This window comes from Epinephelus fuscoguttatus, linkage group LG17 (assembly GCF_011397635.1).
Source record: "Epinephelus fuscoguttatus linkage group LG17, E.fuscoguttatus.final_Chr_v1".
Taxonomy (NCBI): Eukaryota; Metazoa; Chordata; class Actinopteri; order Perciformes; family Serranidae; genus Epinephelus; species Epinephelus fuscoguttatus.
In genome coordinates this window covers 8,131,158-8,156,764 of record NC_064768.1, presented here as the reverse complement: position 1 = coordinate 8,156,764, position 25,607 = coordinate 8,131,158, and the positions used below count along the sequence as shown (strand labels likewise).

At 40.6% G+C, this 25,607-nt stretch overlaps 2 protein-coding genes across 4 annotated transcripts in view; both read right to left on the bottom strand.

The window, feature by feature from the left end:
- LOC125904202 (uncharacterized) overlaps nucleotides 1-25,607 on the bottom strand; it is a 49,594-nt gene that overhangs the window by 13,234 nt on the left and 10,753 nt on the right. The gene's annotated exons all lie outside the window — the stretch shown is intronic.
- On the bottom strand, nucleotides 4,818-23,700 carry LOC125904209 (uncharacterized). Of its 3 annotated transcripts, XM_049601465.1 has the most exons (10): nucleotides 23,547-23,700; nucleotides 22,990-23,268; nucleotides 18,232-18,300; nucleotides 17,807-18,001; nucleotides 15,805-17,169; nucleotides 13,478-13,549; nucleotides 12,918-13,196; nucleotides 9,386-9,454; nucleotides 9,052-9,147; nucleotides 4,818-6,934 (listed from the first exon to the last, which is right to left on the bottom strand). In XM_049601465.1, the coding sequence occupies exons 5-10, from the start codon at nucleotides 15,908-15,910 to the stop codon at nucleotides 6,894-6,896; spliced, it is 663 nt and encodes a 220-aa protein (XP_049457422.1). In that variant the 5' UTR covers nucleotides 15,911-17,169; nucleotides 17,807-18,001; nucleotides 18,232-18,300; nucleotides 22,990-23,268; nucleotides 23,547-23,700; the 3' UTR covers nucleotides 4,818-6,893. The 3 variants fall into 3 exon arrangements, 1 of the variants encoding a protein (XP_049457422.1); XR_007451402.1 differs by lacking the exons at nucleotides 4,818-6,934; nucleotides 9,052-9,147; nucleotides 9,386-9,454; nucleotides 12,918-13,196; nucleotides 13,478-13,549 and having other exon boundaries at nucleotides 14,588-16,013; nucleotides 16,151-17,169; nucleotides 17,906-18,001; XR_007451401.1 differs by lacking the exons at nucleotides 4,818-6,934; nucleotides 9,052-9,147; nucleotides 9,386-9,454; nucleotides 12,918-13,196; nucleotides 13,478-13,549 and having other exon boundaries at nucleotides 14,588-16,010; nucleotides 16,151-17,169; nucleotides 17,906-18,001.

The following is a 25,607-nucleotide window of genomic DNA, read 5'->3' as shown; positions in this document are numbered from 1 at the left end:
CTTTTAATAATTAACCATTTTTACCTATTTTAAAAATTTTCAGCAAAGTTTTAATGTGGTTATTGTATTTACCACAAACTGGACCTTTTCTGTCAAAATATGTAAATGTTACATGCAAAAACATGTTCCTTTAGTTGTAATGTAACTTACAGAAATGGCAGAGTCCTGCACGAGTCTCTCTTTGAAAACTGTACCCGGCCATACCCGTAAGCTCATTATGTCTATGTCAAAGCCGCACACACCCGCACCCGTTGATAAAACTCCTGCGACCCGACATGTACAAGTTACAGTCACTCACCATTAGCTGGGGTCTCCATTCTTGAATTACAAATCCAACGGAGGAAAAGCTTCTGTGCTTGAGTGAAAACACTCAATCAATGTCATGTCAAAATGATTCCTAACTTGTCCGCCATGTTAGGAATCATTTTAGCATGCTCCTTCCACCATCATAAAACCTAAAAAGGACTCCGGCTGCCACCTCATCCTTGGGCTGCAAAGTTTCATGGCTGGAGTCCTCCACATCGGTGACCAATGTGACGACAGGGTCAAAGGTTTGACTTGTGCCATTGACTTTCAAAATAAAAGGAATTGCAGCTTGATAATAGTGATTTAAATATTACACATATACTGCAAATTTTTTTAATTGTTTTATTCTCACCCGTTGCCTGCACACATGGAGTATATTTTTTACCCATGCCTGTAATTTGTTTTGTTTTTTTCCTGCAGATCACCTCGATTTAACTCCCTGTTAGATAAACTCTTATGAACAAACAGTTGTAAAACTCTAATAAACTCTAAAAAAAAATCTAAATACACGTATTACTTATTTGGAATGATGCTGCAAAAATGTGCTGTCCAAATCCATTATAGATAAAAAGCAGATAAAACTCCATTATTATTAACCATGTTAACCATTTTAACATGTTAAATATGTCTTCTAAAACATCTCATCAGGTCAAAAACATGTGTATAAGCATTTCTAACAGAATTATCAGAAGTCATGAAGTATCAAGGTGATAAAATAACGTGATTTGTGTTATTTCTTAGTGAATGATAAAAAGTGACACATTGAAATGAAAACACATGCAGAAACCAAAGTGGAGCATGAGAAAATCATACCACACAGAAAGGAGAAATGAACTAACTTTACTTAGAAACGGTGTAAAAAAAAAAAAGAACAGGGAAGACTGCAGGCAGGTGTCAAGTGTGACATCATGCAGAGGTTTAACAAACAAATTCTCTAGAACAGACACACTCCAGCCTGCACTTTTACTTCAGTTCAGTCCTTTATTGACCCACACAGGGCTGCCCCTGACCAAAATGGGGCCCTAAGCGAAATTTTATTTGGAGGCCCCATCCCAAATGTATCATAGATACAAAATGACCGTACAACAACTTGCCATTTAACTTGACAACCTTTACTGGCAATAACAAATGTACTGTAGATACAGTAGTTTGGCTGTATGAGTCAAATAAAATAAAAAATTAAAATAAATAAATAAATAAATGTACTGTAGATACAGTAGTTTGGCTGTATGAGTCAAATAAAATAAAAAATTAAAATAAATAAATAAATAAATAAATATTAAATAAAAATAACTTCAAACTGAAATAAATAAATAAACAAATCTGAGTCACAAATAGCCATCAATTACTCATCAAAAGAAAGTAACTTCCACCACCTCAATCCCCCACCCTTGATTAAACACTGAAAACAGAAATAAAATACAGAGACATTCTTTTCTATTTTCATCTTATTTAGCTATATTTCTCCCTCTCCCCTCTCTGGGAGCATCCGACCTCCCGGCCTCTGCATACCCCGTGGGCAGAGACATTCTTTTCTATTTTCATCTTATTTAGCTATATTTCTCCCTCTCCCCTCTCTGGGAGCATCCGACCTCCTGTCCCCGCACATACTCCTGAGGCTCTTTTGGACGACATGTCGACAAATCTTCACCTGCTGCAGCTCTGCAAGTGCCTGCCAGCGCACCCCTCTGATTGTTCAGATGTGGAGTGCTGTCAATCATTGCAGCAACAAATGGGCGGTCAGGTCTCTTCTCTCCTTCCTCGAGCTGATTTTACGCACGCCTCATGGTAGCGCCTGTGCGCATCCATTGCACATATGCGCAAATGCGTCCCCTCGTGCAAAATGTGGCCCCCCCATGGAAGATGAGGCCCTATACACAGCGCGTGTTCTGCGTTTGGGGAGGGGCGGCCCTGAACCCACAAGATAAAGATCTTTTTGCAGCATCAAAACACAAACAATAACAGTAAAATCAATCAATCAAATGAGCAGACGTTGCTTCAGTTAATTTGTTTTTAGCCACTTAAAGAGGTCCGCCAGAAAAAAACGTATATTCAGAATACGACTTCAGTGTGAGACTGGGCTCGATAGGTATGGACCAACATGTTTGACTTTATATCTTTCAACGTTATAATCACAGTTTGCTTATTTTATATTTCTTCACAATTGTAATGATTTTTTTTTTCTACCCAGAAGTGATTGTTGTTGTGTAGTCTATTCAGAATGAAACAAAGGGTGTAGGATAAAAGCTGGAACACAAAGAATAAAGATGATAAAAATAAACTGCTACACTGTGTGAAGAACCAGGAGGTTGTTCATAATGTATCAGAACTAGGAGCACTTATTGCACGTAAGATAACTGAAAACTTGAACCTCTTGCACCTATTTTGTAGAAATCTGGATCTCTGACCTGAAGGGTGGATGCCCAATTCCTTCATGAGAGGAGGCTTTGGATTTAACAAGGTGGATTTAGCTTCTGAAGTATTTTCTGTGTCAACGTTATGTAAAGAATGAAGAATGGTTTCATGGTTTGTTCATGTCTTCCAACTCTGTTCGCCCGTTAGTCAACAAGATATAGAAATTATTATTTTTTTTAAATGATATCTGGTACAAAGTTAAATTAAGTGTCAAGTGATTTGATCCAGCCATAGCTCTGCCATGTGGCCTATTACCATGTCTTTGCCCTATAGGTCAGCACATTCTCATAGAACAGATTGTATGATATCCTGCGAATTTGTGCCCCACAAATGACGTTATGTCCTTAACGTATAGTTATATAATTAACATAATGTTTAGGTTTAAGTTTAGGCAAGTAAAGTTACTGAGGTTAGGTTTAGGAAAAGAAACATGGTGAGGACGTACCTTAAAATGACTCAAAGTTCATGTGGATCTGAACATGCGACTCGAGGGGAAAGTCCCGGGTGACAATCTAGTTTTTTGTGACCCATTCACCACTCCAACTTGCCTCCTGACAAGCACTCAGGACTGCTTCCTTGTTTGCTGCCGTCCGTGCATTGCTTATGTGATCGCAGCCTTTCAAAATACGAATTGCACGAATACGAATTTGCATTGCTTTTACGATAAAAATTGTGAGAACAACCTGTATAGTTATTTTATCCCAATTTTTATGCCTCCATGCCTGTGATAGTTGTGGCCGGAGGCATTATGCTTTCAGGTTATACATAAATGCATCCCATTCCTGTGAACGTGGTATCTCAAGAACACCTAGAGGTAATTGCTTCAAATCTGACACAAATGTCCACTTGGACTCAGCAATGAAGTGATTACATTTTGGTGGTCAAAGGTCAAGCATAATAAATAAAATATTGTTCCTTTAATTACAACACATTCTGATACAATAAGAAGAAGAAGAAGATGAAGAAGAAGAAGAAAAAGCTGACAGTCAGGCGGTGGTCAATATTGGGCCGTCATTCAATGTGCGGTGCCCTAGGATACAATCAGCTGACATCATGTCACTCAAAATGGCCTGCCTTTAATTGTACATAACTTTAAGCCTTAATAAAATGTACTGGTGAGTTATGTAAAAATTCACTCCCTGTTCGGTTGTCATGAATGTTGACATTAGCTTTAAAGACCAAAATTGTTTTTTGTATCAGGCTGTAAATATTCTGCTGTTTTTGAGCCAGCCTCAAGTGGCCATTAGGGACTTGAAGTAAACATCAGAGTAAACATGGTGGAAAAAGGTGAAGATGGGCACCAGCCATGACCCCGAGCACACAGACAAGCAAGACCATCTCTGCATCCATATCCACATATCTACATCGGAAGAGGCACTGTGACAACGTGAAGGAATGAAACAGCTATTACCCTGACCACACAGCTCTTTTATGCTGAACATCCTGCTGGCCAACAAAGAGGCGCTGGATAATAAACTGAATGACTGTCTTGCTCGCATCAGATCCAACAAGATATCAGGAAATGTGACTCACTATGACTTAATATGTGGCGTTAAATGTAGGCTAGTACATAGCACTAGTAGTGGTTGTTGTTTTAATCAAAGATGTATTTTTCCTCTTTAATGGAAATAGGCTAGCAGTTTCCCTCTGCTTGCAGTCTTTGTTGTAAGCTAGGCTAAGCCTGGACCTCTCTGTAATGGCTACACGGAAACTAAACTTTTTATCATCCTCTCACTTGACTCTGGTTACACATACTGTGTGAAGAAATGATCTGTCTGTGACTAATCATTTCTTCAAAAACACCCACACTGGGAAGTTTTGGGCAGAGACGTTGGTATCATGGAAGTCATGTCTTTGTGGCATTCGTTTGTGGCTGCGCAACACTTCAAAGGAAATAAGAACATCTGGAGTTTTGAAGCATCATATCTTTTAAAAATAGATCAAACATTCAGTTCTTGTGAAAAGAAAAATCTGTACATATATATGTTTTTTAAATAAAATAAAGGGCAAATGCATTTACAAGAAAAACAGTTAAATACAAGGCGGAGGAAGCTTTCATTTTATTTTTTGTACTTTTTGTTTTTTGCATTCAGAAATATAAAATGTGGCCGGCACGGTAGTATGGTGGTTAGCACTCTCGCCTCACAGCAAGAGGGTTGTCGGTTCGATCCCAGGCGTGGGAGCCCTTCTGTGCGGAGTTTGCATGTTCTCCCCGTGTCAGCGTGGGTTCTCTCCGGGCACTCCGGCTTCCTCCCACAGTCCAAAGACATGCAGATTGGGGACTAGGTTAATTGATAACTCTAAATTGTCCGTAGGTGTGAATGTGAGCGTGAATGGTTGTTTGTCTCTATGTGTCAGCCCTGCGATAGTCTGGTGACCTGTCCAGGGTGTACCCTGCCTCTCACCCCGAAGTCAGCTGGGATAGGCTCCAGCCCCCCCGCGACCCTCAAGAGGATGAAGCAGTTAGAAGATGAATGAATGAATGTAAAATGTAATTGTTTATTTTTAGTTCTTGCACACAGCTTTTGAAGGAACTCGGCAGCTAGGTTGTTAACCACTGATCTTCTGTGGATGTAGGCTGCCTCATATCCTTCTGTCTCTTCATGTTATCCCAGACAGACTTAATGTTGACCACTTCTGGCCAGACTTCTCCGGACAGTAGATAAGTGTACCTGGGTCCCACTGGTTCCTGCTAGTTCTGAGCTGATGGCACTGCTGGACATCTTCTGCTTTAGAAGGGAAGTAAGAATAATGTGTCTTTCTTCTGCTGCAAGTGTACCTGGAAGAATTGATGCTGTTTTAAAGGCAAAAGGTGGTCACACCAGATGTTGACTTGATTTAGATTTTTTTTTGTTCACTTGCTAACTTTGCATTTTGTACATTGATGAAACAAACAATTAAATATATATTTTCTATATTTTTTTAATTTACATTTTTGAAAGCATTCATTTTTTTTTTTTTTAAAAGATCATTTTTGGGCATTTTTAGCCTTTATTTAACAGGACAGACAAGCGTGAGGGGGGAGAGAGAGAGAGAGAGAGAGAGAGGGAGTGACATGCAGCAAAGGCATTCTTACTTTACAGCATTTCCTTACACCTACCTAAAATGTTTGCATGTATATAATTTAACTATTGTCAAAGAAATGTCACATCCCTGCAGCATACATATTTTTATAGCCCAGTTTGTCCTGGAAAATAAAAATGCATACAACATTGTTGTGCATTACAGTTGTACTTGCATTCTTACAAAAAGAAACCATGCGGACCAAAAACAGGAAAAATGGCCTAGACCTCTGTAGGTTTTAACTGTGTTTAACTACAGTCTGTGCTGTGGCGGCAGAAACAGTAAAAGTAGTAGAGCTATCACTATGTTAAAAAGCTTGAGTTTAAACAAACTGAAACTAATACATAATTCGTTTGCAAACGTAACTCACATAGCATGATAAACAAGACACAGTGAGCTGTCTGCTGGACCACAGCATAAACTAATTTGAATAAACAGCACAAAAAGTAAGGAAATTTGTGTTTGGTAGATTATTTCTTTGTTTTTACAATGCTTCTTGGCAATAAAACATATACTGTTGGAAAGCCTGCTTATTTCCCTTTTAAATGGTGCAGTCTTCTACAGATTTGCAGTCAAGGTTTGCAAGACGACATGGCCGTCGGCTCTCTGCCCAGACAATCTAGAACAGACTGCACACAGCCAATCTCTGGTCTAACAGGGCTGCAAGGAGGCCTACCATGACTGCCCTTCACTGTCAGGCCCGCTTGAGGTGATGTCAGCAACACGTGCACTGGAACCTGAGCATGTGGAGGAACATTATGTTCAGCAATGAGTCCAGATTCTGCCTACGGCAATTGGATTGTAGGATCAACACAGAAATAATCTACCAACACACAAATTTCCTTACTGTTTTGTGCTTAGTTTACATTGTTGTACTTATAGACTGTAAGTTTACAATTTCAGGTCAGTGCAGTGTTTGCATTTGTAATAAAAAGTGACAGCCCTAAGAAGAAGTAGTAGAAACAGTGGTTATAGTAGTATCAGCAGTGTATCAGTGGCATCAGCCGTAGAAGCAGTAACAGTAGTTTACAGTTGGACTGAATGAGGACGAATGCTGATGACAGGTGAGTTTGGACTGCTCTTGTTTCTGCATTATGGAGGATCAAACATCATTTTCTGTTTCTGTTGTGTCTTGCTGTTATTTGTTGAGCTATAAAAGAGAGAAGATAAAAGTGAAGATGATGAAAAATGTTTTATTTTCCACAACTTTTCAGTCAATGTTAACAGTTATATCAGATAGTTTACAGTAATTATTAGGGACGTGTTAAACATGATTAGACATGACTTCCAACTTTATCTTTCTGCTGGCAGAATATTTCTACTTTTTCAGTTTCAGTGATATCTGGTAGAAAGTTGAGAAAAAGAAAAAATGTTCATTTTTTGCTGCAGCTCTAAAGGCAGCCATACTGCCACCATGTGGTTGTTCATGGAACATTTACGTTGAAGTTAAAATTTCTGAACTGTTGAGTTAAAGGAGCAATAAGCGAAATTCATCATCTCCAGATTGAAGGAATTAAAAAATTGCTATGTGAAGAACTAGAGGTTTAATTTCATCTGGAGTATAGCATGACCTCACACACCCTTTCTCTGTGTTGATCTCCAGCCCATTGTTTACAAGTCGGTCCGGCTGCGCGTTCATGTACGTTCGTGTGAATCGAGAGTGAGTGAAAGACATTGCTAACTGCTAAACTAAGCTGGCTGTTTAGGTTTTTTGGGGGGGGGGTCGTTGGAGAGCAGAGGCAGAGGGAGGAGTGGCTCATGACACACTTTGTTTTGCTCTACAGGCAGTGCACAACAGCGAACCTAGCGGTGAAACAATTTCACTTATTGCCCCTTTAAGACGCATAAAACAACTGAACCAAAATCAGTTTAAACCTAGCACATGTGCCCCAAACAGATATTCTGATATTTTCCCCTCTTTTACCCATGAATTTTCTGTAATTATAGAGTTAATACATATAATACACTATAATAAAATTATCAGCCTGAAAAAAGGTTTTATTATGACTATTTTTTATTTTGGCCCATCTTGTTTGAACTGCCATAATTGTATGAATTGCCATAATAATTGTGGAATTCCAAATAATTTTAGATGGCATATGCACATATAATCTGTGCTGTTCAAATACTTTATTATGGGTATATGGGCATGTGTATGTGTATGTATATGTGTGTATGTGTATGTGTATGTATGTGTATGTATATATATATTCATTCATTCATTCATTCATCTTCTAACCGCTTCATCCTCTTGAGGGTCGCGGGGGGGCTGGAGCCTATCCCAGCTGACATCGGGCGAGAGGCAGGGTACACCCTGGACAGGTCGCCAGACTATCACAGGGCTGACACATAGAGACAAACAACCATTCACGCTCACATTCACACCTACGGACAATTTAGAGTTATCAATTAACCTAGTCCCCAATCTGCATGTCTTTGGACTGTGGGAGGAAGCCGGAGTGCCCGGAGAGAACCCACGCTGACACGGGGAGAACATGCAAACTCTGCACAGAAGGGCTCCGGGACGCCCGGGATCGAACCGGCAACCCTCTTGCTGTGAGGCGAGAGTGCTAACCACCACACCACCGTGCCGCTGTATATATGTATGTATGTATATATATATATATATATATGTATATATATATATATATATGTATATATATATATATATATGTATTTATTTATTTATATTATATTATATTATATTATATTATATCATATTTTATATGGCAAAATTGTTCTCCTATTGGAGATGTACCACGTGTTGTAATCTTTGCATTATGGGTATTTAAGATGGCGACTTCATTGTAAATGATTAGCAGTCTGAGGAAGAGCATCACGCTCGAAACGTCACGCAAAATAAAAAATTGCATACGGGAGCTCTTTTGGTGTGCGAATCGCTTTTTTCTTTTTTCATGCTGTTGATACTTTGTGATCCAGTACCCAGTCCAGTGGGCTTCGGGGATGTGTATGTCCTATTTTTTTATCATACGTTCAAATACAGCAACATGACATTAAAACGTCAGTAACTCACTTTCAATTAGTTTGATTCAGTTGAAATCTTGCTGAGGTACAAACACTGTGAGCTTCATAGTTGTTAACAATATCAAGTCACTCCAAATATTATGAATAAAGGTTTGGGTTGTTTTGTTTTTGTTTGTTTCTTACTTGAATCCTCTTTGAGTTGCCAACATGACTTCATGAGAGTGTATCACGATGCAGACCTGCTGAACATTTTCAGATAGTTTCAGTTGAACCTATATTCACCTTTTCTCCAGGTGGTGACAGTGATGCTGATCATGATGATTAAATAGAGGATTCCAATCACCGTACGAACACACATCTGCCACAGATAAGGAGTCGCTGGAAGACAAGGAAACATTCACAATCACACCCTCATCCATCACCAGTTATGTTGATGTGCATTCATTATTTCAGTGCTTTTACATATTAGAACTGAGTTGTTTTAAATTCTGATGGACCTATATGTGAAAACTCAGCAAACATTCAACATTTAGATCTGTTTAATCTCTTTCATTGAATCGTTTTTGTTTCTGCGTTTCTTGGTCTTTCTTCATTGTAGTCTGTGTAGTGTCTGTACCTGTTTCAGTTGTTGCTGCTGCTGTAGGTGTTGTTGTTGCTGAGGTTGTCATTGGTGTCTTGTTGCCTTCTGTGTGGAATAGTTGAAACAAATATTACAAGGTAGAAGATGCAGTTTACATTTGCAATTTAATATAGTTTAAAGAATTTATTTATTTGTGTGTTGCACTGTATACTCAGCATCCCGTGTTGAAAATACAACCTCATGTATAATTTGAAGACAACATTAAACTTGTACTCTCAGGATGGATGGATTACTGAACAGGGGGCAGGGCTACAATGAGACACAAACATTTGTATAGGAGGGCTGGGAGCATGTCTGTGGCCAGGAGTGCTCTGTTACACAGCCATGATTTGAGGTTGCATTTTAGGCCTTCAATGCACTTTTTTTTCATCCTTTGCCTGCATTTATCTCTCTCTCTCTCTTTTGAAGCATCTTTTGATGAAATAGGGCCTTTAATGTTGTTTGTATAATTCAGGGTTTTTTCTGTTTTCTTGTCTTGAAATGCTCAATCCACTTTAAATCAATTTAGCAATTGAAACTCCGGGGTTTGTTGGCTCCATCCACCACTCCTCCCATCTGCCCTACAGGGACTTTCCAGCTCCTTACATTACGTCGTTACCATCAGCATTTCAACCTGACACCATCCAGCAATATATGATACAGCTGTGACAGTTGCAGTCAAGACAACCAGTGGCGTATCATAATAATGTGAAAGGTGGCTTTTGGCGTCAGATCTCTGACACCAATATCACTGTAAAAAGCAGAGGTGTTTGATGACTTTACGCATTTAGATCTGTTTTATTTTACTCTTCTTGTCCTTTTTCTTTCTGGATGCCTTGTTGTGACTTTGTTTTTTGTTTTGTTGTTGTTGTTGTTGTTGTAGGTTCGCTTGGTGGTGGCATCTTGTTGTTAAAGAGAGAAATTAGAGATTATATGGCAAAACATATGATCCCATAACACAAGCAGTCACAAAATAACAATATGTTTGCAAATAGAACAAGGCCACATCCACCTTTTGTGGTTGGTTGATCTACAACTGAAACCACTTGAACACTAGTCTGACTCACAGGATGTAGACGTGCGACTGGCCGGCTGTTTATGGTGACACCCCACCCCCTCTTCCGTTGCCTCAAAATCCCCTTCATTATTAGAAACAACAACCTGAGCTAATAACGTACATGCTGCAAATGGCAAGTTTGACATCATCATCATCATCATCATGCAGTAAGGTATGCCTGCTTTGTCGTTTCTGTGAGTTGTTGTAAAAATCTACAACGTATAGAACAGCTTGTGAACGCATCTCCGAAAAGCCAAGATTCTTTCCCACAGGAATCTCCTGCCTGATGTTGATCTGTTTTCTGACACGTCCAGTCAGAGTGTATTTGCCACATCTTTTAACTGTGTGCACCTTCCCATGTGCAAATGTTCCACTAAAACAAGTTCACCTCCGACACTATTTTGCAGGTCACCAATGCTGAATCCTGGGCCTAGTGCCCACGACGATTTTGATTGTTTTAAAGAAATGCGAACAAGCCAGAGTGCTTTTTTTCCACTAAAGCAGAAAGATAACATGGGCTTCCAGAGCTTTCTTTATGTTGACACAGCGCTGTGGAGATGGATCTGGCAATGCAAGACTACTTAAAGTTTAGGTAAAGCAAAAATAATTATGTGTTATGGGTTTGTCACACTGAAGAAAAATATGTTGTTCACCACCCAGCCAAATTTGCCTGATAAAAAGAAAAATTGCCAAGTGTATAATATTAGGTTTAACAATCCTGAAAAAGTGAGCAGTATTTTCTCGTCTAAGACGCTGGGAGCTTGTCCGCTGAGGGGCCACGGACTCTTGGTAGGAGCTAAAAATGTAGCACAGTATCAGACAGGACCCCCCAGCTGGAGAACAGCTAATTCAGCAGCACAAAACACACATACCCCCAAGCTAGCCTGTTCTCATGCTGAAGTCGTCAAGTACAGCTGCTACATCATGTGATTTTGGCGTCAGACACCAGCACCAAAAGCTACCTTTCGTGTCTGTATGAGATGTCGCTGGGCAGCGTCATTTTGTGATGCCGGTTGGCTGGTACCTGTTGCAGCAATATGACACGCTACCAGACGGCTGGACAGCACTGGTTGTGTGTATGATGTGCCGCAGGATAGTGTCAGTTAGAAGCGCTGCCGGTAATGTAATATAAGGAGCTGGAAAATCCCTATAGAGCGGGCAGGAGGGGTTGTGGATTGGTCCAACAAAACCAACAAAACCAACAAACCCCGGTGTTCGCTTCCTGTATGAATGTCAAGCCAAACCATGATGTTTTTATCTAAACCTAACCATGCGCTTTTGTTGACATCCCCGAACATCAACAGCAGACGCCGGAGGTTACCTAGCGTGTAATATATAGATGCATAAGTCCACTAACAGAGTGGCGATATGCAATTACTTAGAATGAGAACATGTTGCCCAAGCCGAAGAACAAGCCACTTCGCCTCAATGGTCTCTCTGCTAACCCAGTAGCTCACACAGTCTATGGTGGCATCACACTAACATTCCGAACCAGTCAACTAGAGCCACTGAAAAACCATAGCCTTTCATTCATCAGCTACCAGCAGCTAACATTAGCATAAACCACACACCCACAGCAGTGAGCAGTAGCTGCGGCGGGCTTGGTAGCCAGTTCGGCCAGGAAGACTGAAAGGTACGTTAGTGACGGCTGTTTTGCTTGTGTTTACATGATTGTAGCTTTTAACAGAGATGTTTATTTATGTATTTATCAGTCTGAAAGAACCTCAGAGAGCTCATGGGATGTAGGAAACTCAACATTAGCTGAATGAGACAACACTGATGCTATGCACTCTAAGATAATGTTTGAAGTGATGTAGTATATAGCAGTGAGGGGGTTATGATAAGGGTTTTTACAGTGCGTCATCTTAGGCCTGCTAAAACAAATCCTGGACACAGAAATGATGAAAAACAGACCAACGGTCTAACACCACAGTTCAGTACTACACAGTTCCCAGGCTTTTTTTCAACAAGTATTTTCTCACATAACATTTAGAAAGAAATCACTGATTTTGCTTTCCCCAGACTTTAATACGTGACTTTGGTGAATCAGAATTAACTCTTAAAACACCAAAGTCACACAACAACACAAACAAACTAACTGACTGAGGCAGTGGTAGACCAGCAGCTCCTGTGTTCAGTGAGGTAAAATTGCTGTTTTTGTCAATGGAGTCTAGCTTTGACGAGAGCAGAGATAAGTTTCAGTTTTAGATGAGTTTCCCGTCAGACAAGGTTGTCTGTTTGGGATGTAGTGAATACACGTCTGGATAAATGAGACTTGGATTATACTGCACCAGTTGTGTGAGACTTAACTTCAATTAATCAACAATGTCTCTTTCTTTTTGATCATTCGTTCTCTGTGGAGGCATGTGAGAAAAATAAAATTCTTTAAGAATTGAAGGAAACACGTAGTGAGTAACTGATATACAAATGATCATTTCTGTGGTGAAGTGCTCCTCTGAAGTTTAATTTTACCTGCTGGGTTCACCATCAGCTCCACAGCTGGTTCATCATTACAAAAGTATCTTCCAGTGTCTGAGATGATAACTCTGGTAATGTAGAGCAGCTTTTTCCCAAATGATCTGTGTCGTCTCTCCGGGTCATGGATGTGTCTTTTGTCCTGTTCACCATCACATGTTAATATCTCAATTTTGTTTCCATTACTCTCTCTGCTCCACGTCACTGTACCCTCCACAGAATCAGGACATTCCAGTAAGATGATGCCATCTTCCTCGACTACTCTATGGATTATTGCTGCAAAAGAAAGAGACTTTTCAGTGAATGAAGTGATTGCACATCAAATATGTTCTTGTTAGTTTGTATTTTTACTTTATAACTCAAATATACCAGACTCTGCTGACGCAAGCTCCAAGACCTCACAGTATAGTAGTGCAGTACTTTATGAATTATTATTGACATTACTGATGCATTAAATGAAGCTGAGTTTCAGGATGTAACCCAGTTATATTGAATACCAGTTTAGCAAAAGAAATGTAAGCAATAAGAGTGACTGATCAATGATGAAAAGTTCTTACCTGCAGTGACGTTGCAGCCCAGAATAAAGGCTAACAGGCAGCTGAAGATATTCACCCTCATCTTCTTACAGACTGAAATGATTGAGGACACAGAATAACATGCGACTTGGTCCTCTATCTGGGTTGAGAACAGGAACTGAGGGGGTACACTCACATGTTTTTCGAAAACAACTGCACACATCAGCGTCTTTTTGGGGTCAGAACCCACTTAGGTTTCCTTTAGTGTGAACATGAATTCTTAAATCTTTTACTAAAAGCAAATACTGTGTGGGCACTGAAAATAATCATGTGTTTTTCACAGACAGTAAAAAAAAAAAAAAGGTCAGTTCCCAGTGTGAGGCGCAGCATGTCTTCCATGAATGAGACTTGTGCATATATTTTCTGTTGGCACGCTGTGTTTTGAGGGAAACCTTATGCTGTCTGGATTTGTTTCAACATGTCAGACAATTTATCTGCAAAATATCAATTGGTAAAATATCCGTCTGACAACAACAATGAGTCCGTATGGTAACATAACCATTGCATAACCCCAGTTTCACAAATTATATACGTAGCCCTAGCTGTTGCTATTTCAGTGTGTTTTCAGTTCATTAATGTTAATTGTAAAGTTTTGGTTGTCTAAAAGAGTCTTGTTCAATGTTTGGTTGAACCATTCATTTTGTTTTCATTCTATAAAGCCTGTTTTTCACTAGCAAAAATTAGTGTTAGCATTATCACAGTTTAGCTGTAAGTGCACGATGCTAACCATGCTAGCAGCTATAGGGTCACTTTACCCTCTCATTCAAATGTGGTCTTGTCTGACTCTGCAAATTCAAGATGGCAACCCCCTCACTAAACTTAAGGGTTTAAAAATGGGAGTTCACAAACCAGTGTGTTACAGCACTGTGTCTATATAAATTATTCTAGTTCCTAATGACACTGGCTGTATGTTTAGGGTTGTTGTCCTGCTGCAGAAAATTGGGGCCAATCAGACTCCTCCCTGATGGTATTGCCTGATGTTTTAGTATATGGCTGTATTTCTCAGCATTGAGGACACCATTAATCCTGACCAAATCCCCAGCTCCATTTGCAGAAGTGCAGCCCCAAATTTTCAAGGAACCTACATCATGCTTCACTGTTCAATCAGTCAGTCAATTTTATTTATAAAGCCCAATATCACAAATCACAGTTTGCCTCACAGGGCTTTACAGCATACAACATCCCTCTGTCCTTTGGACCCTCACAGCAGATAAGGAAAAACTCCCCAAAAAACCCTTTAACGGGGGGAAAAAAACGGTAGAAACCTCAGGAAGAGCAACTGAGGAGGGATCCCTCTTCCAGGACGGACAGACGTGCAATAGATGTCGTACAGAAGAGATCAACATGATAAATTAACAGTAATCCCTATGACACAATGAGACAGAAAGAGAGACAGAGACAGATATGCAGGACAGACAGTAATGACAGTAGCTTACAACAACATTAATGAAAGCAATAATATTATAATTATAGTTCTGGCTACTGTGGTACAATATGTTGAAAGTATATATTAATATCTGATGTGTGTATATTGAGTGTACATATGTGACAATAATCATATGTGTATAATAACAGTAGAAGTATGACTAATGACTAATGGTAACAGCAGCAGCAGGAGGCATCTGGCAGGACCACGGCAGCAGCACAACCACACACGTCACACTATCCGCTGCAATACGAGTTAACCTGAGACACAGTGGAGCACAAAGGCTCCGGAGAAGAAGCCGAGTTAGTGATGTGCAGTACGGCCGAGTTAGCGAGATGCAGTAACAGGACACGAGAGAGAGAGAGAAGGAGAGAAGGTGCCCGGTGTATTATGGGGGGTCCCCCGGCAGACTAGGCCTAAGTCAGCCTAACTAGGGGCTGGTACAGGACAAACCTGAGCCAGCCCTGACCTTTATCAAAGAGGAAAGTCTTAAGTCTAGTCTTAAATGTGGAGACAGTGTCTGCCTCCCGGACCGTAAAAGGAAGATGATTCCACAGGAGAGGAGCCTGATAGCTGAAGGCTCTGGCTCCTGATCTACTTTTGGAGACTTTAGGGACCACGAGTAACCCTGCATTCTCAGAGCGCAGTGTTCTGGTGGGATAATATGGCACTATGAGCTCTCTAAGATATGACGGAGCCTGACCATTTAGAGCTTTATAAGTTAACAGTAGGATTTTAAATTCAATTCTGGATTTTACAGGGAGCCAGTACAGAGAAGCTAAAACAGGAGAAATATGATCTTGTTTCTGCAGACACTCATTATTCTCCAGCCCTTCAACAAACAGCCAAATATTTCAAATTCTGACTCATCAGTCTAGAGCACCTGCTGCATTTTTCTGCACCCCAGTTCCTATGTTCTTGTGCAAACTTGAGTCGCTTGGCCCCGCTTCCACATCAGAGGTATGGCTTTTTGGCCGCAATTCTCCCATGAAGACCACCTCTGGCCAGACTTCTCTGGACAGTAGATAGGTGTACCTGGGTCCCAGTGGTTTCTGCTAGTTCTGAGCTGATGGCACTGCTGGACATCTTCTGCTTTAGAAGGAAAGTGAGAATAATGTGTCTTTCATCTGCTGCACTAAGTTTCCTTGGCCGACCACTGTGTCTATGGTCCTCAACATTTCCTGTTTCATCTTTGCCTGGGAGAAATGTCGCTGATGCACAGTAACTACCTTGTGTCTTGTTGCTGTGCTCAGTCCTGTCACGGTGTCTTCCACAACCTCACCTTGGTAGCAGAGTCTGGCTGTTCCTCCCCCAGTTTTAAGCCTCCTGTTCTAAGAACGGTATGAAACTGATCATCATTAGCACCTGTTTGATATAATTGGTTAATCATACACGTGACTGTGATTCTACAAAATCCCTGACTTTGCACAAGTGTACCTGGAAGAATTGATGCTGTTTTAAAGGCAAAGGGTGCTCACACCAGATGCTGATTTGATATAGATTTTTCTTTTGTTCACTTGCTCACTTTGCAAACTTCTACAGCCCAGAGTCCTGTAATGCACTGTTCAATGTGTGTTTTGAATTAATATCTATGATTCAATTTCTGTTTTTATTTTTCATTTTTATGGTCATGTAACTATTTATACATAAATGTCACATCCCTACATATTTTATATACATATATATACATATTTTTATAGCCCAGTTTGTTCTGGAAAGAAAATGCATGCAACATTGTTGTGCATTGCAGTTTTACTTCTTACAAAAAGAAACCATGCAGACCAAAAACAGGAAAAATGGCCTAGATCTCTGTGCTGCAGCGGCAGAAACAGTAAAAATAGTAGCACTATCACTATTTCAAAAAGTTTAAGTTCAATCAAATTGAAACTAATAGGCCTACATAATTCGTTTGCAATTTCAACGTAAGTCACATAGCATAATAAACACGACACAGTGAGCTGTCTGCTGGACCACAACTACTTCAAATAGTTTGTTGCACCTGCTGGACTGTAAGTTTACAATTTCAGGTCAGTGCAGTGTTTGCATTTGTAATAAAAAGTGACAGCCCTGAGAAGAAGTAGTAGTAACAGTGGTTATAGTAGTATCAGCAGTGTATCAGTGGCATCAGCCGTAGACTGAATGAGGACGAATGCTGATGACAGGTGAATTTTCCATGCTCTTGTTTCTGCATGACGGAGGATCAGAGATCATTTTCTATTTCTGTTGTGTCTTGCTGTTATTTGTTGAGCTACAATAGAGGGAAAATAAAAGTGGAGTTGATGAAAAATGTTATATTTACCACGTACCATGTCAACATTTAAATCAGTATGTTAACAGTAATTATTAGGGACATGTTAAACATGATTAGACATGACTTCCAACTTTATCTTTCTGCTGGCAGAATATTTCGACTTTTTCAGTTTCAGTGATATCTGGTAGAAAGTTGAGAAAAAGAAAAAATGATCATTTTTTTGCTGCAGCTCTAAAGGCAGCCATACTGCCACCATGTGGTTGTTCATAGAACATTTACGTTGGAGTTAAAATTCCTGAATTGTCGGGTTAAGTAGCAAAAAACAACTGAACCAAAATCAGTATAAACCTAGCACATGTGCACCAAACAGATATTCTGACATTTTCCCCTCTTTTACCCACAATTTTTGTAAAATGCAATTTATATAAATCATTTTTGTAGATATAGAGTTCATGTAATATAATATGATATGAAGTGAGTTACTGATGTCAGTAACTCACTTTCAGTTAGTTTGATTCAGTTGAAATCTTGCTGAGGTACAAACACTGTGAACTTCATAGTTGTTAACAATATCAAGTCACTCCAAATATTATGAATAAAGGTTTGGGTTGTTTTGTTTTTGTTTGTTTCTTACTTGAATCCTCTTTGAGTTGCCAACATGACTTCATGAGAGTGTATCACGATGCAGACCTGCTGAACATTTTCAGATAGTTTCAGTTGAACCTATATTCACCTTTTCTCCAGGTGGTGACAGTGATGCTGATCATGATGATTAAATAGAGGATTCCAATCACCGTACGAACACACATCTGCCACAGATAAGGAGTCGCTGGAAGACAAGGAAACATTCACAATCACATCCTCATCCATCACCGGTTATGTTGATGTGCATTCATAATTTCAGTGCTTTTACATATTAGAACTGAGTTGTTTTAAATTCTGATGGACCTATATGTGAAAACTCAGCAAACATTCAACATTTAGATCTGTTTAATCTCTTTCATTGAATCGTTTTTGTTTCTTGGTCTTTCTTCATTGTAGTCTGTGTAGTGTCTGTACCTGTTTCAGTTGTTGCTGCTGCTGTAGGTGTTGTTGTTGCTGAGGTTGTCATTGGTGTCTTGTTGCCTCCTGTGTGGAATAGTTGAACAAATATTACAAGGTAGAAGATGCAGTTTACATTTGCAATTTAATATAGTTTAAAGAACTTATTTATTTGTGTGTTGCACTGTATACTCAGCATCCCGTGTTGAAAATACAACCTCATGTATAATTTGAAGACAACATTAAACTTGTACTCTCAGGATGGATGGATTACTGAACAGGGGGCAGGGCTACAATGAGACACAAACATTTGTATAGGAGGGCTGGGAGCATGTCTGTGGCCAGGAGCCTGTTGTCCTCTGTTACACAGCCATGATTTGAGGTTGCATTTTAGGCCTCCAATGCACTTTTCTCCATCCTTTGCCTGCATTTATATCTCTCTCTTTTGAAGCATCTTTTGATGAAATAGGGCCTTTAATGTTGTTTATACAATCTAGGCAACAAAAGCATTTGGCAACCAACACTTGGATGTCACTAATGTGGTTAGCTTTAGAAAAAACATCATGGTTTGGCTCTGTATTCATACAGGAAGCGAATATCTGGCTGTGAAACTCCGGGGTTTGTTAGCTCCATCCACCACTCCTCCCATCTGCCCTACAGGGACTTTCCAGCTCCTTACATTACGTCGTTACCACCAGCATTTCAAGCTGACGCCATCCAGCAATATATGATACAGCTGTGACAGTTGCAGTCAAGACAACCAGTGGCGTATCATAATAATGTGAAAGGTGGCTTTTGGCGTCAGATCTCTGACACCAATATCACTGTAAAAAGCAGAGGTGTTTGATGACTTTACGCATTTAGATCTGTTTTATTTTACTCTTCTTGTCCTTTTTCTTTCTGGATGCCTTGTTGTGACTTTGTTTTTTGTTTTGTTGTTGTTGTTGTTGTTGTTGTAGGTTCGCTTGGTGGTGGCATCTTGTTATTAAAGAGAGAAATTATATATTATATGGCAAAATATATGATCCCATAATACAAGCGGTCACAAAATATCAATATGTTTGTGGGGCATCGGTGACTTGGTGGATAGAGCAGGCACCCCATGTACAAGGTTGTTGCTGCAGGGGCCCAGGTTCAACTCCAGCCTGTGGCCAATTCCTGCATGTCATTCCCCCTCTCTCTCCCCCCTTCACACTTGTCTGTCCCGTCAATTAAAGGCTAAAATGCCCAAAAATATCTTAAAAAAAATAAATAAATAACAATATGTTTGCAAATAGAACAAGACCACACCACCTTTTGTGGTTGGTTGATCTACAACTGAAACCACTTGAACACTAGTCTGACTCACAGGATGGAGACGTGCGACTGGCCGGCTGTTTATGGTGGCACCCCACCCCCTCTTCCGTTGCCTCAAAATCCCCTTCACTATGGGAAACAACAACCTCAGCTAATAAAGTGCACACTGAAAATGGCAAGTCTTGACAACGATTTAGATCATGACCCTCTACCACTGTGCCAAATTTCACATGGACTGACCAAGTCAGTGAGGAGAAAAACATGGAACAGACACACACACACACACACACACACACACACACACACACACACAGAGTTTTTGTCATTATATAGTAAGACTAGTCCATACCCACTAGTAGCTTTGTCACCTTCTACCTATGCCAATCCTCAATGCCTATGTGCAGTTTCACATAGATTGACCACATCAGTGAGTAGAAAAACGTGGGACAGACAGAATGAGTGACTGACAGAATGACACACTGACAGTTTCCGTGATTATGTACAGCAAACCATAACATGACTTAGTCATACCAAAAATTAGAAAAAAAAACAAACATTGGGCCACAGGGGGAGCCACAGCGATCGGTCGCATTTTAGCCATGTTTAAGCATTTTTCTGTTGTTATAGCGCCACCCAGTTGCCAATTAGAGTTAAATTTCTCCAGTCACCTTGAGGCGTCCTGTTCTACATATCTACCAAGTTTAGTAAAAATCGATATGGCGGTTAGGCCTAGATAAGAAATTAGCTCTCTAGCGCCCCCATTTTGTTTGATGGGGTCAATAATGGAGGGGTCCCCTCAGATTATGTGTGGTCATATGCCTACAAAGTTGCGTGGTGATCGGTGAAACCCTTGAGATGTTATACACCTTTGTGTGATGAGCCACGCCCTCCGCAATATTCATTGCCTTATAGAAGCTCAGTTTTAGTAAGTTTTCCAACTTTTGCCAAGAGGGAACTTTAGATATTGGTCCCTAGATTATGTTCACCGAGTTTCATGCAGATCAGTCAAACTTCCTAGGAAGAGATCGATTTTAAGTGTTTTTCAAAAAATTCAAAATGGCGGAAAATCTATATCACCTGAAGTATGGGTTCTTGAGGCAAATTTGTTCCTCATGAGGAGAGGCATCTCTGTGCAAAGTTTCATGTCTCTACAACATACAGGGCATGAGATATGCCCATTCAAAGTTTGCAATTTCAATTGGATGCTATGGCGCCCCCCTTTGGTCAATTGATGTAATATTGCTTCATTCGCATCCTCCCATGACCCTCTACCACTGTGCTAAATTTCACATAGATTGACCAAGTCAGTGAGGAGAAAAACGTGGAATAGACACACACACACACACACACACACACACACACACACACACAGAGTTTTTGTCATTATATAGTAAGACTAGTCCATACCCATTGGTAGCTTTGTCACCTTCTACCTATGCCAATCCTCAATGCCTATGTGCAGTTTCACATACAGTAGATTGACCACGTCAGTGAGTTGAAAAACATGGGACAGACAGAATGAGTGACTGACAGAATGACACACTGACAGTTTCCGTGATTATGTACAGCATACCATAACATGACTTAGTCATACCAAATATTAGAAAAAATGCCCACAGACAGAGTTTTTGTCATTATATAGTAAGATATAGTAAGATAAGTTTGTCACACCAAAGAAAATGTGTTATTCGCCACTCAGCCAAATTTGCCTGATTAAAATAATCAACAAAGTATATTATTAGGTTTTAAAATCCCAAAAAAGTGAGCAGTATTTTCTCCTCTGACATGGTGGGGGAGTGTCCCCTGAGGGGCTGAACTTCAGATCGAGCCACTGCCAGGCCGCTGCAAAGCCATGGACTCTCGTAAAGAGCTAAGAATGTAGCACAATATCATACAGGACCCCCGAGCCAGAGAACTAGCTGCTGTGCAGCATCAGACTCTCGTTAGCAGCTAAATCAGCAGCTTAAAGCACACATAACCCCCAAGCCAGCCTGTTCTTATGCTGTAGTTGTCAAATACTGCTGCAATGTCAGTGATTTTGGCATCAGACACCAACACCAGAAGCTACCTTTCGCATCTGTATGATACGCCGCTGGGCAGTATTAGTTTGGAACGTGTCTGGATGGAACCTGTTTGAGCCCGTCAATTGCAAATACAAATGGTGTTCTGAAATGCCACCATTTGGCTGGAGGGCACCTGCTGCAGCAGTGGGATACGCAAACGAACAGCATCAGTTCATAATGTGGCCGGACTGCACCGGTCACTTTGGGTATTTGCTGCGGATGGCTTCAGTTAGAAACACTGTTGGTAACGATGTAATATAGGGAATTGGAAGGACCCCATAGAGAAGACAGGAGGGGTGGTGTATGGGATGAATGTGGAGCCAAACCATTTTTTGTTAAAACCTAACCATGTGCTTTTGTTGACATCCCATCTCTGAGCGTCAACAGCAGATGCCAAAGGTTACCTAGCGAGTAATATTAAGACGCAAAAGTCCACTGACAAAGCAGCAATATGTGACAACTTGGGATGGGAACATGTTGGCTGGGCTGAATAACGAGCTGCCTCACGTTAATGGTCTCTGCTAACCCAGTAGCTCACACAGTCTATGGTGGCATCACACTAACATTCCGAACCAGTCAACTAGAGCCACTGAAAAACCATAGCCTTTCATTCATCAGCTACCAGCAGCTAACATTAGCATAAACCACACACCCACAGCAGTGAGCAGTAGCTGCGGCGGGCTTGGTAGCCAGTTCGGCCAGGAAGACTGAAAGGTACGTTAGTGACGGCTGTTTTGCTTGTGTTTACATGATTGTAGCTTTTAACAGAGATGTTTATTTATGTATTTATCAGTCTGAAAGAACCTCAGAGAGCTCATGGGATGTAGGAAACTCAACATTAGCTGAATGAGACAACACTGATGCTATGCACAAGTTAATGTTTGAAGTGATGTAGTATATAGTAGTGAGGGGGTTATGATAAGGGTTTCTACAGTGCATCATCTTAGGCCTGCTAAAACAAATCCTGGACACAGAAATGATGAAAAACAGTTCTAAGAGATCTAACACCACAGTTCAGTACTACACAGTTCCCAGGCTTTTCACATATTTTCAACAAGTATTTTCTCACATAACATTTAGAAAGAAATCACTGATTTTGCTTTCCCCAGACTTTAATGTGTGACTTTGGTGAATCAGAATTAACTCTTAAAACACCAAAGTCACACAACAACACAAACAAACTACTTGACTGAGGCAGTGGTAGACCAGCAGCTCCTGTGGTTCAGTGAGGTAAAATTATTGTTTATGTCAATGGAGTCTAGCTTTGACGAGAGCAGAGATAAGTTTCAGTTTTAGTTGAGTTATCCATCAGACATAGTTCTCTGTGGAGGAAGTGAGGAAAAAAATCTGTAAGAATTCAACTGATATACAAATGATCATTTCTGCGGTGCCGTGCTCCTCTGAAGTTTAATTTTACCTGCTGGGTTCACCATCAGCTCCACAGCTGGTTCATCATTACAAAAGTATCTTCCAGTGTCTGAGATGATAACTCTGGTAATGTAGAGCAGCTTTTTCCCGAGTGATCTGTATCGTCTCTCCGGGTCATGGATGTGTCTTTTGTCCTGTTCACCATCACATGTTAATATCGTAACTTTGTTTCCATTACTCTCTCTGCTCCACGTCACTGTACCCTCCACAGAATCAGGGCATGGCATGAAGACAATGCCATTTTCCTCGACTACTCTATGGATTATTGCTGCAAAAGAAAGAGACTTTTTAGTAAATGAAGTGATTGCAAATTGAATATGATCTTGTTAGTTAGTATTTTTACTTTATAAGTCAAATATACCAGACTCTGCTGACGCAAGCTCCAAGACCTCACAGTATAGTGCAGTACTTCATGAATTATTATTGACATTACTGATGCATTAAATGAAGCTGAGTTTCAGGATGTAACCCAGTTATATTGAATCCCAATTTAGCAAAAGAAATGTCAGCAATAAGAGTGACTGATCAATGATGAAAAGTTCTTACCTGCAGTGACGTTACAGCCCAGAATAAAGGCTAACAGGCAGCTGAAGATATTCACCCTCATCTTCTTACAGACCGAAATGATTGAGGACACAGAATAACATATGACTTGGTCCTCTATCTGGGTTGAGAACAGGAACTGAGTGGGTACACTCATGTGTTTCTCGAAAACAACTGCACACATCAGCGTCTTTTTGGGGTCAGAGACCACTGAGGTTTCCTTTAGTGTGAACATGAACATGGTGTTAGATCTTTTACCAACGTGACGTACTGTGTGGGCATTGAAAATAACCATGTCTTTTCACTGACAGTAAAAGATTGGTCAGTTCCCAGTGTGAACTGCGGCATATCTTCCATGAATGAGATTTTTTGCTAATACCTCAAGTTGGCACAGTGTGTTTTGAGGGAAACCTAATGCTTACTGGATTTGTTTCAACACATCAGATAATTTATCTGCAAAATGTGAATTGATAAAACGTCTGTCTGGCCTGGTTCTCTGTCCCAGAGGCCATGCTCTCTTCTCTCACTCCGCTTTCAGACTTTCTTGCCATTCCTGGTCACCTGATGTCCCCTACTTCCTACTCACCTGTTCATATTTGCAGTCTGTAACCAGCCCTTTTCTACACGTGCCTTACCAGTTTGTTGAAGTTGTCAGCTGCACCTTGCTTTTTCAGCTTCTTTAGACCTGTTGTCTAATGACTGAAACCTTGGTCTTTGTAAGTTGTAAAAACCTCTGCCTTCGGACGTTGGATTCCTAGAGCCCAGTCTATACAATGTGTGGACTCATACAGATGTAATCCCTCTCAACTATCACTTATGACCTACTAGAAGAGTGTGACGATGTTCTTATTTTCTTCTTACTTTCTGTGTTCAGGACATTTCTGGGACTGTACTCCCACAGAGCACAGATTATATCGGGGCTTTATGAGAAGAAGGAGACGAGAGGTGCCAGACGCAAGTATCATGAGGCAAAATGCCAAACAAGAGTAAATCTGGGTTTTGCTGGCAGGTGGGTTTACAAACACTGACAATCATGCACAGTATACCTTTGAACAACTAATTTATCCTGTCTGGGTCCCTGTATTCACCGCGAGACCTCTGGAGCTGAAAAATAACGCTAACGCAGAAGTGCCAAAAACTGCAGTTCCTTTAATGGTCATTTGGGGCTGGCTCCAATAGTGGCTCAAACCTCGCAGACCCCATTATTAAAATGCCTGACTTTAAAGCAGAAAAACATGTTTGGGTTTTTTTTGGCCTGGTGAAGGAAAAGAAAAAGGTTTTGGTCTCTAGCTAATTTCATTCATGTACAGGGGATGAATTTTTATGTCTCATCTATTTACATTTTATTAAGGCTTGAAGTTATGCATAATTAAGGGCGTGGCCACTGTGCGACACGTGGGTGAGGTGCGTAGCCATCGTAGCCAGATGAGCAGTCCGCGAAGGCAGAGGCACCGATGGGGAGCAGGCAGGAGGATAGACGAGGCCAGGCAGAGGAGTCGTTACCAGCCGAGCAGTCAGATACCAGAAACGCTGAGGCAGAGCACGAGATCAGGGACAGAAGGCAGGTGAGTTTACCGGGAGGCAGACGAGGAGAGCAGGTCGGGAACAGGCAGAGTCGGCACCGGGAGATCAGACAGGAGATGAATGCTGGAAAGTCTCGCACAACGCTGAAGAACAATCTGGCAATGAGTGAGAGTGCTGGAGAGGCTTATATGTAGGGCTGATTATGATGAGCTGCAGCTGTGTAGGCAGGTGAGCACAGTTGGGCTGATAAGGTGGTGGTAGTGTATTGTCCATGAGGGCTGGGCACCTTTGGTGTATGACACTTAGAAATACTAACTAACTAACTAACTAACTAACTACAGTCTATAAATAGATAGTGCTGCAGGGATGACATTTTTCCGTAGGCTGAGGCGGAGGTCAGCATCGCACTGGTTCCCCATTCACAAAGCCAGTGGGATTTTTTCCATTGGATTTTGGATTATTGTCAAAAAATAAGCAGGGCAAAGAAAAATTCGTGATACTAACATGTTTTGTTCAGCAAGCTAATCTTCACAGTTGAAC

Coding starts and splice junctions, on each gene's coding strand:
- LOC125904209 (XM_049601465.1), bottom strand. CDS start 15,910: ATGGGAGAATTGCGGCCAAAAAGCCATACCTCTGATGTGGAAGCGGGG. Junction 13,550..15,804: donor GGTGCAGAAAAATGCAGCAG/GTGCTCTAGACT, acceptor CAATCATTTCAG/TCTGTAAGAAGATGAGGGTG. Junction 9,455..12,917: donor GCTGATGGTGAACCCAGCAG/GTAAAATTAAAC, acceptor TATTCCACACAG/AAGGCAACAAGACACCAATG.